The following is an 18,904-nucleotide window of genomic DNA, read 5'->3' on the forward strand; positions in this document are numbered from 1 at the left end:
CTCTGCCAAAATAATTAGGAAGTGACAATCCAGTAGAGAGTTGCAAATTGTTGAGGAACACCAAGCTGCCGAAACAAATCACTCTGGCAATTCAACAGGCAGCAGTAATCCTCTCCAGTCTTTACTCCAATGGAGAATTTGAACATGCTAAATGATCTTATCTATTCTCTGGCAGTTGAGAATTTACCACAGACTTGTTTATGTGTATCTTACGATGTTTGACAGCTTTACTATGAGTAGCTCTAAATAATATTTAATATTAGCCACGGTTAAGTTTTAATGTTTCAGTCCAAGGCAGATGAAAGGAGGTCATCATTTAGTTTTTGCTGCAGAAAGATTTTTAAAATATACTGAAGAAAAGGCAAAATAAAGCAGTGGGATTTTTTACAGAGGAAAACTGGGCTTCTGGCTGCCACAGCTCTTGGGGTCTTTCTGGGGAGTCTTACAGGTTGCAGGGCAGCTGAATGACCACCGTCCTCCTGCTCAGGGCAAAACCCACAAGGATTATGTGTTACAACAGCCCTCTCTGAAGCAAATACTGCCTGGGATTCTCTCAGTGCTTCAGGCTGGCAGGAAGTGTCTTTGGCAGCCCTGAAAGCTGCAGCCAGCTGGCTGCACTACAGCTGCAGAGAACCTCCTGAGCCCACTCAGCAACCACCTGGGCCAGGGGAGACATTCAGGCCACCTAAACCACAGCTGAGAGCCCTTAGGGACTCCCTGCTCTGAGGAAGGAAATCTGAAAACCCCAGGGTCCCCAGCTGCAGCACAGGCTGCTCTCAGCAGGGTCGACACAGCCAGCTGAGTTCTGAGATCAGATCTCTCTCCACTCACCTGACAGGTACCAACAGAGCTCCGAGTAAAGGCAGAAATATGTCCAACTCCTTCCCAGCCTTTTTCTGGGAAAAATCTCTCACTTGCATCAGAAAAGAAAGTGTTTGCAGAGGCATTATTTTTTTTCTCTACTACCAGTGTCTCAAAAGGAACACAGGCTTTGCATTGCTTCACTGTGCATGTATTTGCACAGAGACAAATGTATGAAATGCATTATGCAGAAGCTATGAGATTTCTGACATGGGTGTGTCCAGGACATGTTATTCATACATCTCATACAAAGAGGTAGCAATTTACTCTATCACAAGGACCCTGTGTTCAATAATCTGGAAAGCAAAGGACTGTTTCTGGTTGGGAGAAATCTGACATTTACTGCACATGCTGGAACAGGCTCTGCTCGAGTAATTTGCCATAGTTCCAGTAACTATCTACCTAAAGCTTCTCTCTGGACCTTAGAGACTCTTCACAGCTTGAATTCACAACATGTAAGCTACCCTTATTAGTGGCCTAAATTTTCCCATTTACCCATGGAAAACACCTGAGTTTTGCTAGTTTTTACCAGCAATCCAGACTGAAGACAGTGGCTTCAGAAGTGCAATCATTACTGATGGCACCGAGGAAGATATTTTCCTTTAAAATTAATATCAGTTACAAGTAGGATAGAGAAAATCTGAAGACCCAGTTTCCAACCATAACGAACAGCTTCCTGATTTACAACATTGTTCAAGAGACAATGGCATAGGAAAAAAAAGAATTACTGAATTGTGGTCACCCAAAAGGAAACAAAATTAATTCTTGCAATTGCCATTGAAATAACCCAACTAAGGCACTTTCAGAATGAATTGGATGCTGAACCTCAGCAAGAAGCTGTTGTCATATTCCTAGATTCTAAATATGCTGTCTTTGGGAAAGAGTTCAATGTTTTCTTGGCACAGCAAAGCACGGAGCTGAACTTACAGCTTATTTGCACTTGGAGAGAACAGTCCCACTCTAGTGCTTGACGTTTACTTGGAGACAAGAGTTTTTTTCAGATCAAGACAGAATGCTTGCTGCTCTATCCTAAGAAGCCCACAGTACTCCAAATGGCAATGGTGACAGTTCACTGTATTCCTAAACTCTACATCTGGCAGCAATCTTCTGAAGAATCAGGTCCACAGCACTTTGGGGCACAGTAAAGCATTCAGGCATGTGTTGAAAGCTCATCCAAGCTCAATAGAAAGTGTATTCTTTCTACTGAGCATAAGGTTAATTAGATACTTCCTGAACAGAAGCACTAATTGTTCTGTTCTCTGAACCTATCTTCTCTGATGAGACGTTTTATCTCCCAGGGAATTTTTAAGAAGCAATCTAGCTCTGCTGTCAACTGTACTTGGATTATTAAATTTGGCAGGTATCTGATGTTGTCATAAGGACAGTACTTTACTATTAATATTGTCTTGCTTTATGTAGACCACATGAAGACTGAACTGAGAGATCTCTTTTATTTCTAAATGTAGCTGAAGGGTATCCATCCCTGGCTGGATGACACTCACATCTTCCATTTGCCTTAGCTCTGCACATTGTTCAGACTCTTAATGGCAGGTACTGATAACCATAGAAAATTATACCTATGAGATCATAGCCTTTGTGAATTAGCAAAAAGATTAATCATAGTAATTGTCTCTCTTATTTGTCCTTTGCAATAGGTGCATAAAAGAATAGCTATCCTTAAACTGCAAAAATAGAGTAGTCAACATTTATATTTTAGAGTCATAAATTAAAAGAAATTCTGCTTAGAAACACCAAGGAAAGCAATACTTTTGGAATAGTATTGGAAAAGGAAATAGGGATCATCATTCACTTTGATATGTAAGATATCATTTATCTAGTGCAGACAGCCCTAACCTCCCATGATAGGTCAAGAGGAATAAAAGCATCTTAAAAAGGAGCTTTGTGACACAATATGGTTAGAAATTAAACATGCCAGCAGAGAGGAGACAGTTTCAATTTCCTAAGTCAAACTGCTTCAAGAGGACAAAGCATTAGCAGAGACTGGATTTTCCATACTTCAGTCTGGAGACCTCTTTAAACGTGGTCTGGTCATCATCACAGAAGGATGACTACCAGTGCACAACGTATTTTAAATCTGTTGAAGCGAGCTTGCTTGCATATCTACATCAAATTCCATACCCTTTTCTTCATTCTATTAATTACTTCTATCATACACCAGTAGATTCATTATTTCATCTTTTTTCCTGTACCTTAGTTGTATTCCTTCCTTCTAGTTGGATGTGGATGTCAGAAACACAACTTTCTTTCTCTGTCGAGATACCACACACAATGTACAAGATCTGATCTTTCAAGAGCAAGTAACAGATAAAGTGCTTCTCTGAGTAGCAAAGGAGTGGTGTCAAAGTACCAGGAATCAATCCTGCATTTGGATCTCTGCTGCTGGAACTCTATGTCAGACCAAGTCTCTCCCAGCAGATGTCAGATTATAGACTTAATTGAAGAGCCTATGCTGAAAGTGGAATTAGACTCTGTTGTTGGATTAATACAGGAAATTATGGGGAACACTTGATAAAGGGCATTTAAAGAAACAATCACTGCATCATATCTAGTTTCCAAACTAATTCTTTAAGTCAGGAGTTCCTTTCTACTGGATCTTGTTTTGAAAACTTTTGTTCATTTATTTAAATTTTTGCAAATTCTGTTTTCAAATGCTTGTGGGAAAGAAAGGGTTTCTACTTCCTTGAAAGAACAAATATACTGGCAACTTTAGGAAGAGACATGAAATCCTGGCCAAGGTATTTGAAATTCAAAGTAGAAACTGAACCATAATCCCATCCCATTTCCAGCAGTGTTCCTAACAGTCACCCAGCTGGATGGAGGACACCTTCAGATGACTGTGACATTACCTTTCCATCAATATGAACATAAGCAGAATTTGGGGCCATTCCTTTTAATTGTATCAACAACTGAACAACTAGTTTTCCTTAATAGAGTTATGAATACTGGCCACTGAAAGTCTCAGAAATTGCTTACTCTGCTCTTTGAAAAAGTCTCTTTGAAACAGAACAGTAACAGTGAGCTTGTGGACATTTTCCCCAACAAGTGTCCTGTGAGTCAGCCACATAGACAGAAGTGAACACTGTCAGCCTTTGTTCATGAGGCCTTTACTTTCCAGAGAGCAGAGAAAAGAGTATTTAATTAGTTGCTCTGCTCATTATTCATACCTTAATAAAGCAGAAAGGTATAGTTTCATTTCTCATTGACATCAAATTACAAAGGCCCCATTCTCTCCTGTGAATTCAAATTAATTGTGTAAAGGTAAATCAGCAACTCTATGCAGCCTCCTCTGCAGGAGCTGCCCTGGCTTTGGCTCCACAACCACCTCAAATCCCAGGCCCACAGTCTGCAGAGTGACAAGAAATGTGCTATTTGCAATCAAACCATATAAACTTAACACTAAGTTTTCAGCATTCCTCCCATCACAAAGGGACAATAGGAAAAGTGTATCCCTGCTTTCCATTCCTTAAATCACTGCACCAGGAAGGGAAGAGACACAGCGAGCTGTCAGCAGGGGAGAGGAGTGTGGATGGAAGTTACTGGATCCTCAGAATCAGATTTTCCACAGGCTTTCTCCATGGAAACTCAGCCTCACCAATCGTGTGCAGTCCCAGCATGCACATCCCAGCCTCAGAGGACTATCATGACTTCTCTGCACACTGAACCCATTATATTTCGCTTTCTCATTTTTAAATCACTTTTTATCTTTATCAAGTAATATGAAAAGGGTGGACAGAGGCATTTCCTATTTTGTTTTGAAATTGCTATTTTAAACTAGAAGATGTGAAAAAAATATTATTTCCAACAAACATTAAAATATTTCAACTGAGCTCATAAAAAGTTCACTGTGAAGTCAATAAAAAAATCAAGCAAATTAACTTCTTCCAGCAAAGCCAACTGGACTTTTCCCATATGTTGAGTAGGGGAAGGATCCACCCCTTATTATTTTGAAGGAAGTAGTGACACAGTTTTAAAGTTCATTATGTGAACAAACTCATCCAAAATACATAGAATACATTCAAGCAAACTAACTTAAAATGAGATCTTTCCCAATTGTACATTTTTTCCCCAAGGATGATTCATCCAGCACAGCTGACTGAACAATTCTGTTTAATGTGTAAGCTGAATATCCAGTTTGATTGTTCTGGCACTTCTGAATGAGACCTGTAATTTTTTCTCATCACTCACCCAGCTGTTCTGCTGAACACCATGTAGCTATCTGTATATTCCAGAATGAAAAATTACAACTCTGAATTTTAAAGCTTATTAATAAGCATGCACTGAAGGTGACAAGAACTGCGAATCTATATGAAAACACTATTAAAAAAACCCTAAATTTCTCTATGCAAACCTTCAGTTCCTCCTGAATTTTTTCTTCCTCCAGTTTGGCTGCTTTCCGATCCTCCATTTCTATTTTCCATTTTTCTGCCACTATTCTGGCTTTTTCTTGGGCCATAGCATCACGGAATTTCTTTGTTATTTCAGCTTCCTTTTGTCTCCTTCAGAAAAGGATGTGAAAATAAATATTTTATGCACTAATTTTCTTAAATTGAGGATCAATACTTACTCACTGGTTGCAATAAATAATTAGTGTAAGACTTCATGGAAAGATGCAAGCAAAGAATTAAAATCTATTTAACAAGAGACCTAACACAAACCATCATATTTGAAGAAACCATCCAGAGAGCAGAAAATTTACAATTTTTGATAAATTACTAATTAAAATAGCACTTCTAAGTTAGACAAGTACTTCTTGGATGTCTTTAAGTCATACCTTATATTTTTCTATTAGTCTAGCAAAACATAGTTGGAATTTATTGTCTTTCAAATAGTAGTACAAATGTCTCCCAAATTCTTCTGCTAGATTATTTATTAGTACTGACAATGTAAAATAAATTCAGAGCACAGGTTGAAGGTTTCAGTCCCTGCTTAAATATGCAAGCACTCAAAGCAAGAATAATCTCATATGAAAAAGGATGACATAGAACAACCTAATATTAAAGAGTCACTTTTCAGTGCTGCACTACATAGGGAAGTGTGTGAGGCAGGTGGCCTAATTCCTAATATCAAGCATCAATACACTTTTGAATCTCCCCCAAACATGGAAAAGGCCCTGCTAGAAAAGTCCGCATGGGACTTTGTATAATGAGTTTTTGAACTGCTAGAATAAAAATTAATGCAAGCAAATTGCAAATAAAACCAATTTCAAAAAGGATTTTATGTACTAAACCCCCATTGTGGGCTCAGAACTGTGATATAACAAACATATCTAATTTAATAATCTCAAAACCAGACTGCTTCATTTTTCTTTATTTGCAGGCTGGCCAACGGTTTTGCTAAATTCCTGAGAGAAAAAAGTTGGCACCACTTTTTTTGCAAATAGGGTTTTTGGCTTTCAGTATTCAATAAAAACAAAATGACATTTTTATCACGCTAAAAACCTGACAAAACAAATGAAAGCGAATGTTCACAAAAAATACTTACCAGTTTTACCCACCATTACCTTCCACCTTTCTACAAGGTCATAGCTCCCATTATGCCAAATGGACCCTGAACTCAGATTCTTAAATCCTCACCATAGCTCTTCTGCCTCCTTCTGTGCCTGCTGCCTGGCCCGCTCTGCTATGAGCTCCTCGGAGATCTGCTCGTAGGGTTTGTCCCCCGGGGCTTCTCCCATCACCCAGACCCAGACCTCGCCGTCCTTGCCCCGCAGCCACTGCACGCGCTTGCCGTCACCTGCAACAGCCACCGAGAGCACACCAAAGAGTGAACACTGCCTCAAATCCTGCAAAAACAGACATGAAAGGATGGGAAATCTGCAATTTAGGAAATATTAAGCTTGCAGTTTACAATTTGGAAGAAAACATTGCTCAGAGGTCAAAAGAAATCTTCAGATTTGACCAAATCAGGTCAAACACTGGGGGGGGGGGGGGAAACTAAAATGTTTTCATGCTGCAGACTACCCAATCTTTAAAGACTCACTGTACCACAAAAATAAAATAATTAATTCAAGCATGCATTTCCCACAATTCCAGTATTATAATCCCTTTTTAATTGCTATATTTGCTCACTTCACTCAACGAGGGATGAATGAAGAGCGTAGAAAAAGAGATGGGGCAAAATCAATGACCAGTGATATTATATGACTAAAAATGCTTTGTGCACAAAGAATGTCCAGTGTTGAACAGGTAGAGAAACTTAATGGGAACACCTTCAAAGAATCCAGAAATTTCCTGCCTCCACTGTGTGAAGCAGGAGTTTCAGGGAGTCTGCATACCCAGAATACACCACTCCCTGCTGCAAAGCCTATTCTGCTCACATAGGCAATTGAAAGGGATTAAATTTCTGGTTCAGTTTTCATGACACAAACTACACAAAAATCTTTGGTTACTGTGTTGACAGAGTGATTTTAAGAACACCACAAAAGGCCTGAGAGCTCTTTACAGAACCAACTGCATTTTGTGAGTCATCAAGTACAAGAACCAACTGTAGGATTACAAAGACCACTAGATTAGATCCTACCTGAACACATTTTAATAGTTATTTACATTACCTGATTTAGTGTGGTCTGGTCTTTTCCTTCTGCTTTTATAAATACAACTGTCAAATATTATACACATTTTAGAGATCCACAATAAGGAATTTGTAGAAACACCTCTTATGCGTCAATTTTTATGTTTCATTTCTCGCAAGTTTCTTGAAACTGTCCTCCACAAAAGGAGATTCTGCCACAAAGAACATTGCCAAATTAACAGTGGATTTATTTAGAAGAATTCAGACTACAAGGCCATAAATGGTCAGCAGTTTGCATCATTCCCTGTATATTATAGTCCCCTAGATTTCATCCTCTCACCCTAACATTGATATGAGAAAATTGTGCACCACAACATATCTTCTAAAAGGAATCTTGTCTCATTTGAAAATAAAGAAATGGACAGAGCACCATTTTCCTAAGTAGTTTTTCTCCAGTGTTCCCATAAGAGTTAAAAGAAACCTGTCCTATTTGAACAGGCAGTATTTACTTCCACTTTTCCTCCATCTCTCTCTACCAGCATCAGCTTAGCTACTCTCACCTAAAGCTACCACTTGTTCTGTGTGAGGACATATCCATTTAACTGGATTAAGTTTCCCAATGCACAATCAATAAAGTGTTTCTGACATCCCGGGCTGAAGGCAGAAAACTGCAGGAGGCAGTGGAGTGGGGCTGTTGACAGCAGCAGTGTCAGCACCAGCCCACACTCACAAGTGTTGACAATCCAGACTGAAGGCAATGAACGGATCACATCTCGTCATGAAAGCTGATATTCGATATCAAATTTGAAAATGTAATTTATACGAATCCCTGGTGTTGGCCTAACGGTACTAACTTCAAAGAGGAGTGGAAATTTAAGCTAATAGTGTTTTCCTTCAATAACTCTCAAAAGCATTTGCTCTTTCACAGTCTATCAGATTATATCTCAGGTTATAAATGTGAATGTATTTCATTGTGGTTCTTATTCTGTACATTGTGTTCCTGTCAACACAACATTTATTTTGAACTTGTATTTTTTGGATGCAGCATTAGAATACCATCTGCTGAGACCTGACTGGCCATATCACTACTTGCCTGCAAGGTTTTCTTCTACTGCATTTCCTGATAAAGTATCTTGAGCAGTATGGAATGAGTATTCCCACAAGTACTAATTCCATAAAACCAAAAGCAGTTTTTGTTTTAAAAGCACAGCATGTCTTCTTTCTTGTGAGGAATCTGAATATCCTAGTTCTCTCTTTTATTTAGCACTTTAAAGAAAAGATTGCAAACAACATACTTTGTATTAATTGATCTGTAACATAACTGGTAGATACAAAATACTACTCCAGTTCTGAGACAATTTCACTATTTTTGTTCATTTATGAGCTTATCAGAAGGAACAAGGAAGAAAAAAATATATAATTTTTCAGGTAAACAGACAAATTTTATCTTTGCTTCTCTCAAGGTTTTCTGTGCCAAAGGTTTATTAATGTGTTTCTCAGAGGCACAACTTACCATTGCAAGCCAGCCCAATAAAACAAATAGCTGATTTGTAGACATGTCTTGAGAAATTGTTCTTTCTTCTTTTAAACCAATGTATCGTTTTTATAAAGTTCCAGCCAGTGGATGTATAAACTCCTTTGAAATCATCAGTATTGTTGGTTCAGCACTATACACAGTACAGAACTCTACTGTATATACGTCAAGTTCAACTATAGTCATATTCAAATATAGTCAAAGCTGAAAGATTTGTGTATTAAACAATCTGGCAATTTTAACCTTCAGCATTAAACAGATAGACACCCATATTTTTATAATTTTAAAATAATTCAGCTTGAGCACAGATGCCTTAATTCACATTTTTCTCTAGAAGAAAAGAAGGTTTTTTCACATCCAGCCACTGAATTTACTTCAAGAAATTACTCCCATGCAAACCTTCCCTTAAACCTCTGTTCCCATAAAGTTGCAGCTGGGCTTTACTGTACAATCTGATCATAAAACTCTGTAGTTTCTTAGCACAAAATAACATTAAAAATGAGCGTGCAGAAAAAAAAGAGCACCTCAGGGAGAAAATCTGGCACAGTGAAAGCAGAATTTCTGCCATACAAAAAGTCTCTGCAGCTTTCAGAACCATATTCACAGTGAGAGGGTCAGCTCTTCTAGGCTAATGATATTTTAAACTGCAGAGCATATGGCAAGATCAAGAAAGCCCAGAAAATTATTTTCCCTAATACTTGTAGGAAACTAGTGTTGTCTGCTTTGCAAGCAGAGAATTACCACTATTTATGGCTGATTATAACAAAATAATTCCTGCTTTAAAATGCCTCTCAAGTATTAAATTTTTTCTGCAAAAGAAGATGTTTTGCTATTACACGTTATTTCCAAATCAAAGAGAAATACACAAAAAATAAAAATTCAACTAAATATAGAAGGAAGAGACAGGTCCTGACTAAACAAATTTGAAATGTAGATGAGAAGGAGGCAAGAGAGCCTAATGTTTCCTGCTCAGCAGCAGGCTTCTGAGCCCAGTCACAGAGCCTAAGGCAGAGTCAAGAAACAAAAATTAAATCTCTTGAGCCCCAGTCTTGCGTCTTGACCACAAAAGTACTTTTTTTCATTTTGGAGAGACTGTGGAATGCTGAAAATAATAACCATAAGGAAGCAGTGGACATCAAAGTTAGTCTGTTTTGGAAAGTAGAAATGGAAGTATTTTAGAAACAAGCACTGCTTTATCAGGAAGACTTACTGAATAATTTGCTAGGTCTTCGCCATCCCTACTCTGACATCATTTTTCACCTAAAACAACTTTGTAGCACCAGAAGAAGACAAACTTTTGAACACCGAGGAGACCAGAGCCCCACACTGCCTCTGCCAGCTGGAGCAAAGGAGGTGAATCACTTATGCGTTCTCGGCCTATTTTTTTTACATCTCCAAATAAAAGTGCTTTGGAAATAATGGTAATTAGAGCAAATAGAATACTGCTGGAGTCAGCTTCCTTTCTCCAAGCTTGGTCACCATTGCTTTAACAGTTAGAGACTCCCCAGCAGCCCCATTTGCGATCCATCCCCAGTGTCTACACAGGAGCTATTCCAAGGAGCTAGAAGCCTGATTTGGTGGCAGGATTCCCAGCTGTGCCATCACCCAGTCTGCCTGCTTAGTCCAGCAAAAGCAGAGAGCACCAAGCACCCTCCTGCCTTTCTGTGGGAGTGAATATGACAAGGTGTAAATTTAGAAATTGTGAGCACAGATTCAGATTATGTGATCACTGATTTATAATCTCAGAACCACAGGGCAGCATTCAAATTCTGCTAAATGTTGTACTAAACAATCTGCTATTTCCATGAACTGCCTTGCTTCTCTGGGCTTCCCACCATAATTCTCCTGCTTGGAAGCTACAAATCTCTGCAGCAGCAATTGACTGTCCTTCCTCACCCGCTGGGAAGCTTTGCAGTCACACAAGTATCTTTTGACTCTCTACAGGAAACATCTCTATTATTTTCTCTCTCTGGGCTAGAAAAAAAACTCATAAATTTATTATGCATTTGAAATAGGCTGCATGTGCATTAAAATCTGATCAGCCTGATCTACTTTTGCCATGGAGAGCTAAACCATAGCTCATGGAGTTTGCTGTGCTTGTAGGGTTGTGGGTTTTTTATTCTTCTGCAATTCAAATATCTGGTATACTCTGGTCAAGCACAATGTTCTTTACTTGATATTTCTTGGCTTTCCAAGAAAATTATTTTTATGGCTTCTTTAAAGTAGAGGCTTGAATTTTATTAGTCTGCAGGGTAGATGAGGTTCCATTCAGTTTCATTTAGCTAGAGGACATGTGTTAGAAGCTCATTGATTAGGATGAAAATGAAGATGTGAGCTTTAGGCTGTTCTCAATTTCTTGAGCTTTGCCAACATAAGTATTGAATTATCTTTTTTTTTTTTTTTTTACAAACACACAAACAATTTCACTTCTTTCTAAGGAGAAAACCTAGGAAATTACTGTGAATGTTTTTGAGAGACTATTCAAAGGACAGAATGCACTTCTCAAAATAATAACTGCTGCAAATCCATTAAAATATACAGAGAATAACTAGATAATACTGAGGAAAGTAATGAAAATATCATCCCACAATAAACTGAAGATCTACAATTAATTTTTGCTCTGTCTCCCTGCTAATAGTCATGGGAGCATAGAATCCCTCTTTTTCCAAAATACATTCAAAAATCCCCTTCATTTCAATTCTTAGAAGAATAGGGGAAAATTCTGCTCCTAACATTTAAATTTACACACCTTTGAATTTCAATACTGTGTTATGTGCCTTTCTATTGAGCGGAGGATTTGCAAAGGCGGAAAGAAATTCAGCTGATTACATTAATATATCAATAAGGGTTGCAGGATTTCAGCATTGCTGAAAAATCAGCCTTTTATGGCTCTCCAGCTGCTTCCTGATCATATAACAAACTCAATCTTCTGTTTATGGAATTACAGCCTGTTACCATGGAAATAATTATGCTGCAATAAACCCCTGCAGGATCAAATAAAGGAAGATTGACTGAGGAGAGCAAATATTAAGGGAGGAAACTGTTACTCACGTAGGACTCTGGTAATTAACAAATGTAGCAGGGATAACTGTACACAATACTCAAAGGTAAGTGGGTTTACATTAGGACATGGTATGTATATATGCACACAGGGGTTTGCATGTTAGAAACCAAAAAGAAGAAGAAAAAATAAATACATAAATAAAATACCATTTAAACTGCATTTACCCCGTATGTGGCAAACAATTTTGTGGCTCCCTGGCTAAGGCACACTGTTACATGTAACAATTTTGTAATTGGCCCAATTTCAACCAGGAGATAATATTCAAAGCTCTTTCTTAAAGTCATTCTTCTAACTCCCTGTACAACCTAGAGGCAGCCTCTTGTCTGTCCATTTTAATGGCTGACCCTCTCACTATAAACAGCATAAAAATATAGGCAAGTATCAGAGAAAAAGTGAGGGTTTTAAAATCATTCCCATCAATATTGCTCATTTGAGATTTTTCTTCTTCATTAAAAAATTTCAAGAACATAGCACCATATTTTCTGATTCTTCATCCAAACTGAATCTTGTAAAGTGTAAAAGCTATACAGAGGGCTTGGTTTCTCTCACAGACCTATCACAAAGCTTTCAGGTTTTCCCCTTGAGAATAAAATAAAGCCATGTCTGCTTCAGGGTCTGCTGGAAACTCAAAGCAGGAGGATAAGGGTTCTGTGTCACAGAATGAACAGGGAGCTATGGATCATTTTCTGCACCAGGCTCTCCTGATTAATGCAGCGTGCCAGGTTTGCACTGACTCCTCTTGTCAGGCACACAGGACCACAGAAGCAGGGAGAACTATACCCTCCAGTGAGGCTTTTTAGCACCACAGCAAACAAGGGGACTCAAAGGTTATTGAACTGCTAGCAGTGTCTGGCTAAATCCACCACTGACTTGAACACACTGAGTTTTCCTTTACCCTCCAAATCCTGTTCTCAAAACCCAGTTCCTTTGTCCTTGAATGTTTTAGTCATTTATGTAAAAAAATGGCAAAATCAGCAAGCAAATATTGAATTAGCTTGGGCAAATCCCATTCTCCCCTTGGCCACAGTTCTGCCCTCTTTCCCTATCAAGTATTCATGAGTTTGCAGACAGGCACAACCTCATATCATTACTGAGGCACAGTATGTGGGAGAAAGTCCAGCACTGCTGTGTCCAGACAGGCAGAGGAACACGACACTGCAGAGGGACAGCGATGCCCTCTGTGCCAGAGGCTCCTCTAACCCAGCAGCCTCTCTCAGAGAGTGGCTGATGCCAGATGTCTCAGGAACAGGAGCACTGAGGATTGCATGTCTGCAGGAGAAGGCTCCAGGTAGGCAGCAATACCCTCCTGTCACTTTTCTGCAAAACAGAAATCAGCTGCAGGACTGTACAAAATAAAAAAGCACAGACTTATTGCTGATCATAGGAGGTGAGAGAAGTCCCTCTGGATTTGTTCCATCTGGCGCACCTAGGTCATCCAGCAGCTGGAGGTCTCTTGAGAGCCCCAGGTTCAGAGAAGTGAGTCCAGAAGCTGCTGCCTTACCCTGCCTCAGCACTCAGCCACACCAGAGCACGGGCCCTGAGCAGCTCAGTTCTGGCCCAAGGTACAGAACATAAAAAAGCTGCAGCATATCTCAAGCTGCTCTACATCTTGAGTGTTACATTAAAGCTTATCCAATGACTTCAAATTAGGTGGCTCAGTACCCTAACCAAAACTGTTTTAATGTTCTTGCTCTTGTTCTCTTGTTACTTTTTCATCCGTATCTGAATTGGAAACAAAAGACAGCACTGTACAGAATTCAAGATCAAATAATGCCAGAAATGTCAGAAATATTGAGGTCTGATGTCCCTGGTTAGATCCATAACCAGTGATACAGAGACACTGAACACTGGCAGGAGCTTGTCTCCACAGGAGATAAAATCTTAGCTAAGTATTAGCGGGGTCTGTAGAGGCCTGAGCATAAATAAAGAATACATTTCCAAGTTCAAAGTCAGAAAAAATGTCACTGCATGTCCATCCACTGAAACACATGCTCACTCAATGGCCTTCCTCTGACACTGATGTATTCTCCAGCCATCCACTTGGTATATTTGAGATGCTTGCTTCCAAATAGCATCATCTATTCTCTAATGATCTTTCTAACACAAACACCATTTAGATGGATAAATTATTTTGTAGCCATGCTGTGATAAGCCTACCCTATTTTCTCCCAGCTTCTCTTGTTAAGGACAGGTAAATAAGAGTGTTTACAAATAGCTCCCATCTAAGCACTATGAGCTGCAGTTCACAATGAATAAATGGCAGAAATAACAGCAGCAGATCAGCATTGTTTCTCCTCCCACATGACTGTCCTTCAGCTACCTAATGCTCAGTAGTTTTTGAGATCTCATTTTGGGAATGCTGGCAGCACTGGATACTGCATCAGTGTCAAAACTGAAATTGGCAGGGTCCTCCACTTCCTCCCAGCTCAGCTGTAGTGGCTAAAGGGCTCCTGCCTAATCACATAAATATGATTCTGTGCAAATTACAAAGCTGCGTGTTAGTCAATTCTCAGAAAATCCCAAGGGATCTTGAAATTTTGAAGAGATTTCTCTCAGTGACTTTAGTACAGTAGGAACACGCAAACTGTTTTATTACAATGAAGACATGTTCCTGAAACATCTGCCCAGGAGCAATTTGTAGGTGAATTGAAGATGGACCTCCAAGAATTCAGCTCACCTGTGATGCTATTCCAGCACCAGCCAGCAGTCGTTATTCAATTAAAGCTATAAAATATTTCCTTTACATTGCTGTCATTTTTGGAAGACCCACATGATGCCCAAATTCTACTAATAGTTTTAGGCAAGGTACAAATAGCAAAAAATTTTGGAACAATTTATTCAATGTCTTCTAAAGGAAATACTTAATTCTGAAGTGATGTTTATACATTGCATCCCTTTAGACACCAATCTGTGTTTTTTAACTGGCAAAGAAATTAAGACCATTGAATAATTGGAACACATTTCATTCACCCCCAAAGTGAAATAATTCCTTCAACATTGACTCATTCTGATACTAATTTCAGTTTTAACCTTTCCTCAAGACACATGGAACCAAGCAATTTAAATACAGAAGCTGGCACTGTTTAGCATTTACTGCAGGTGACTAATATTATTTTCTTTAGAAATTAAGAATAAGACTACACAGTTGAGTACACTATTTAGCTCGCTAAACACTCTCAGTAGCTTACATCTTATTTCATGGTTTGGACTTGTTTGTTTTCTAGACCGCAAATTTCATAGTACTGAATAGGACATTATGGACAACCTGCATGCAGAGGCACTGCTTTAAAAAACAATGAAGATTTGGTGCCTTTGCCAGTCAGTTTCCAAACAACTAAAAAATGATCATGTTAATGAGCATTCCCTAAGTCTGTTGATGATTTTATCTCTAGCAGAAGGCCTTTCTGACCTGCATATGCCAATCTTTTTGCCCCCAGCTCTGACTTGTGGTTTCCATAGGACAGCACACTTAAAACACAAGAACATTTCATCCTTTAGTCACTGTAGGAAATCAAAACTGAACACACAATCACTGCTTTGTTTTGAAAAAATCCAAGGCTTTTGCTGTGCTGCTGGGTGCACACATCCCACTGTAGCTAAACTCCTGAATCTATGGGGAATTGGAACAGCTGGGATGTAGAACTCTAGATCAAGTAGAAGGCAATTTTCAGAGTACTTTTATCTAGAAAAGTCTCCATTGTCATTAACAGCTTTTGTTCAATCTAACTGTATCCCATCTCAAAGAGATGGGAAGAAAAGTTTTCATATATGGCTATTCAAACTTTGAAGAAAACAGAAGGATTTGAAAGGCAATGCTATAAAGATAATTACAGTTAAATTAGCGTAAAATTATTTTATACAAATGCTATGATGTATTCACAAACAACACCCATGTTTTCAGAAATTCAGCACATTAGAGATATTGAAACCGCACATCTATTCCACCCTTTCAGGTTACAATGATATCTACAAACTCAGAACAACTCTTGGCCTAAAAAAAGTAGCACAAACATAAAACATGTCTTGCAGCAGAGTCAAAAAAAAAAAAAAACCCACAGATGAAAAATCTCAGATCCTTCAGTTTCAAGGGAATAAAGACCATGTAATTTGGGTAGCTTTGCATTTCTTGGTAACCACTAATTTAAAACAGGAATAAAACCACTCTACATTCTATACTGTGTAGCAGGGGAAGATGGTCTGGAAATTCACTTCTATATTAAGGGAAACTTAAAATGAAGCAGTTTCAAGGTCCAAAAAATTATTATTTCTATTGTCTTCTTGGCATCTACTCTGACTCCTTGAGTCTATAGGCAAGACTATTGCACAGTAATTACTATTTTATATCCATAATTTGCACTTGGCTTTTTTATCTTTTCTGTTTTAAACAAGAAGCCATCTTCACTGAGAGACCATTTAGCATCACATTGTGGAACTACACAATAGAAATCAATTACAAATACCTGTACAGTTAAAGATCAGCACATCTGAAAGAAGTTATATTTTCTAACTCTGGTGAACACCAGTTCATGAAAGTAAAACAATATTTCCAGCAGAAGCAGATACCTGACTTGCAAATCTGATTCCAACAGTTCTTCACTACAGTTCTGAAGAAAGCAGAAATTTCCCAACAGTGGGCAAAAGTCAAACCTAAGCAATACCTTTAATTGGCAATTTAAGAAGGTAAAATGGAAATGTGTTTTTGCAAAATTTAACTCAATGACTACCTTTGTCAGAGCAAATATAATCTATAGGGTACTCAGCTGCTCTTCCTTCTCCAATTACTTATTAATCAGAAAATTACTTACCCAGAAAATGGTCTCCCGTAGTAGGACGCTGAACAGGTTTAATATATCATTTATACATGGAAATGTAGGTGTCAACACTATGACAATTCATCGGATAAATATTATTACAGTTAGAGTTTTCTGTATCTGTCTGCCTCAAAGAATGAGCATGATATGGATTATCTCAATGATATGATGTTGTTTTGGTATGTGAAGCTGAACTGCATTTTTAAGTTTTTCTGAGCTACAAATCAATCAAAATTAACAAGGCTTTTGTGCTGTATGAGAGAAGCTGTTCTGATGCTATCCCTTTCAAGAGGGTCGTTCACAGTGACAGCACCAACATGAAAGAAACTAAAAATTAAACATCCACCTTGCCATCTCTGAGGGGTCATTTTCAATTCCTGCTATGGCTGACTAGGGTGTTCTGGACATTCTCCCCTTGTTTTTAGGCTACTGTTGTAGTTTGGTCCAGTCATTCCATGCAAGTCTGTCCTTCAAGTGAGTCTTGGAAAATAGTTTTGCTTTGAAGCACTTTTCATAGTCTTTGAATTGATAACTGTCTAAGAGGCACTTTGTAAGGCTCAGAAGCTCTAGATATTTCAAGTCTGACAACTGAATCCAACATTGTCTCTGTATTGGGTCATTCTACCGTGGGTGTGTTCAAATAAGCAACATTTGAAATGCTGACTGCAATCCTATTACAGAGCTTTCTCAAAATCAGCTAGCAGAAGTTATTAGAAACTTTGAATATTCAAGATTTAATAGATTTAAAGATATGATAAGATCTTTGGCAGGGAAATGAGTGATTTATGTATCTCTGTGACATCTCCTTGTTGAGTAAGGAATCACTGTAGTTACATTTCCAAGATGAAAAGGTTTTCTATCTTACACCAGCCTAACAGCTTCATCCTATGAATGGGAGAAAGAGCTGGAAAGGCACTTAGAGAAAAGAGCAAGGAATTAAGTATTTCTGTTTATTTAAAACCACTTGGACCCAAGGCCAGCCAGTTGAAAAAGACATTTGGAGAAGTTATTTTCTGATGCTTCTTCCATCACTGTCCTATTCATTTTCAAGTCACCATATTCAGCATTCATTAGCAGCCTTGGGGAGGAGCTCCATATTTTAAATACATATTGTATGGAAACATTTCTGGTTTCTTCTCTTTGGTTTTTGTTGTTGGCTTGCCACACTATTATCCTATTTTCTAAACATAATCTCTTGGAGATTATGCAGTGGGCATACAGTTAGAAATTTAGTCTCATACAGTATGGCTCTTTTGGTATTACATTTATTCACAAAGAGCCCTTTATAACAAGCTCAAATTCATAAAATTATTTCCTACTACAGCCAGATGGAAATATTTAATGCCAAGTCAAGAAACAGCACAGGCTTTTGTCTGACCTAGAGTGAGGAGTGAGGATTTCAAGTGATTAAAAAAAAATTGTTAGGAGTAGAGGAGAAACTTGGTCATGATACATCAGTTACCACTGGCAGAACCAGTCACTTCAAAACAATTGCCCTTACTCCATCATTACCATACTCCCAGAACAAAGGACGAGACTGGAGATACAAGGAGCAGGAACATGTTGCTTTTGCAGTCCCAGACTGTCATTTTGCCCATAAGGACAGCTGGCACTCAGCCTTGCAATCTCTTCCAGATGCCTGCTGCACAACAGCTGGTGGCAAGCCCACCATCCCCAGCTCTGAAGTATAGAAGGAGGTCAGAAATCTTACTCTGGTTGCGCCTTGCTGTCTTTCTCAGCACAGCCTCCTCCATTCGGGCTTTTTCTTCCCTTTCCCTCCAGCGCCTCAGCTGCTCTTCTCTCATCTTGTAGAATAAGATCTGCTTTTGCTCTTCATTCAGCTCTGCCAGGAGCTCAGGGTCAATATACATGTCACGCAAAATTTGCTGCAGCATGATGACTCCAAAAAATAAAAATAAAAAAGATAAGGAAAAAAAAAAAAAGAGAGAGAGAAACCTACTTCCAGTTATACCCACTACAGTGACAAAAGCCCACTGATGGCACTCCAGAAAGCAAACTGCATCAAAGGAGCTCTCCCACACCTGCCTGCCCAGGAGAGGTTTGATTCCTGCTCTGGCCCTTTTTGTGCAGGCATATTCTGCT

The 18,904-nt window shown here is 38.7% G+C and overlaps 1 protein-coding gene across 1 annotated transcript in view; it reads right to left on the reverse strand.

Moving 5' to 3' along the window:
• Positions 1 to 18,696, reverse strand: part of SH2D4B (SH2 domain containing 4B) — a 56,375-nt gene extending 37,679 nt beyond the window's left edge. Inside the window, exons 1-3 of the mRNA XM_021537202.2 lie at positions 18,513 to 18,696; positions 6,456 to 6,615; positions 5,231 to 5,378 (exon numbers count right to left, since the gene is read on the reverse strand). Of these exons, the coding sequence (XP_021392877.1) occupies positions 5,231 to 5,378; positions 6,456 to 6,615; positions 18,513 to 18,696 (492 nt within the window). The remainder of the gene's footprint in view (positions 1 to 5,230; positions 5,379 to 6,455; positions 6,616 to 18,512) is intronic.
• Positions 18,697 to 18,904: the final 208 nt, after the last annotated feature.

Source organism: Lonchura striata, chromosome 7 (genome assembly GCF_046129695.1).
Source record: "Lonchura striata isolate bLonStr1 chromosome 7, bLonStr1.mat, whole genome shotgun sequence".
Classification (NCBI taxonomy): domain Eukaryota; kingdom Metazoa; phylum Chordata; class Aves; order Passeriformes; family Estrildidae; genus Lonchura; species Lonchura striata.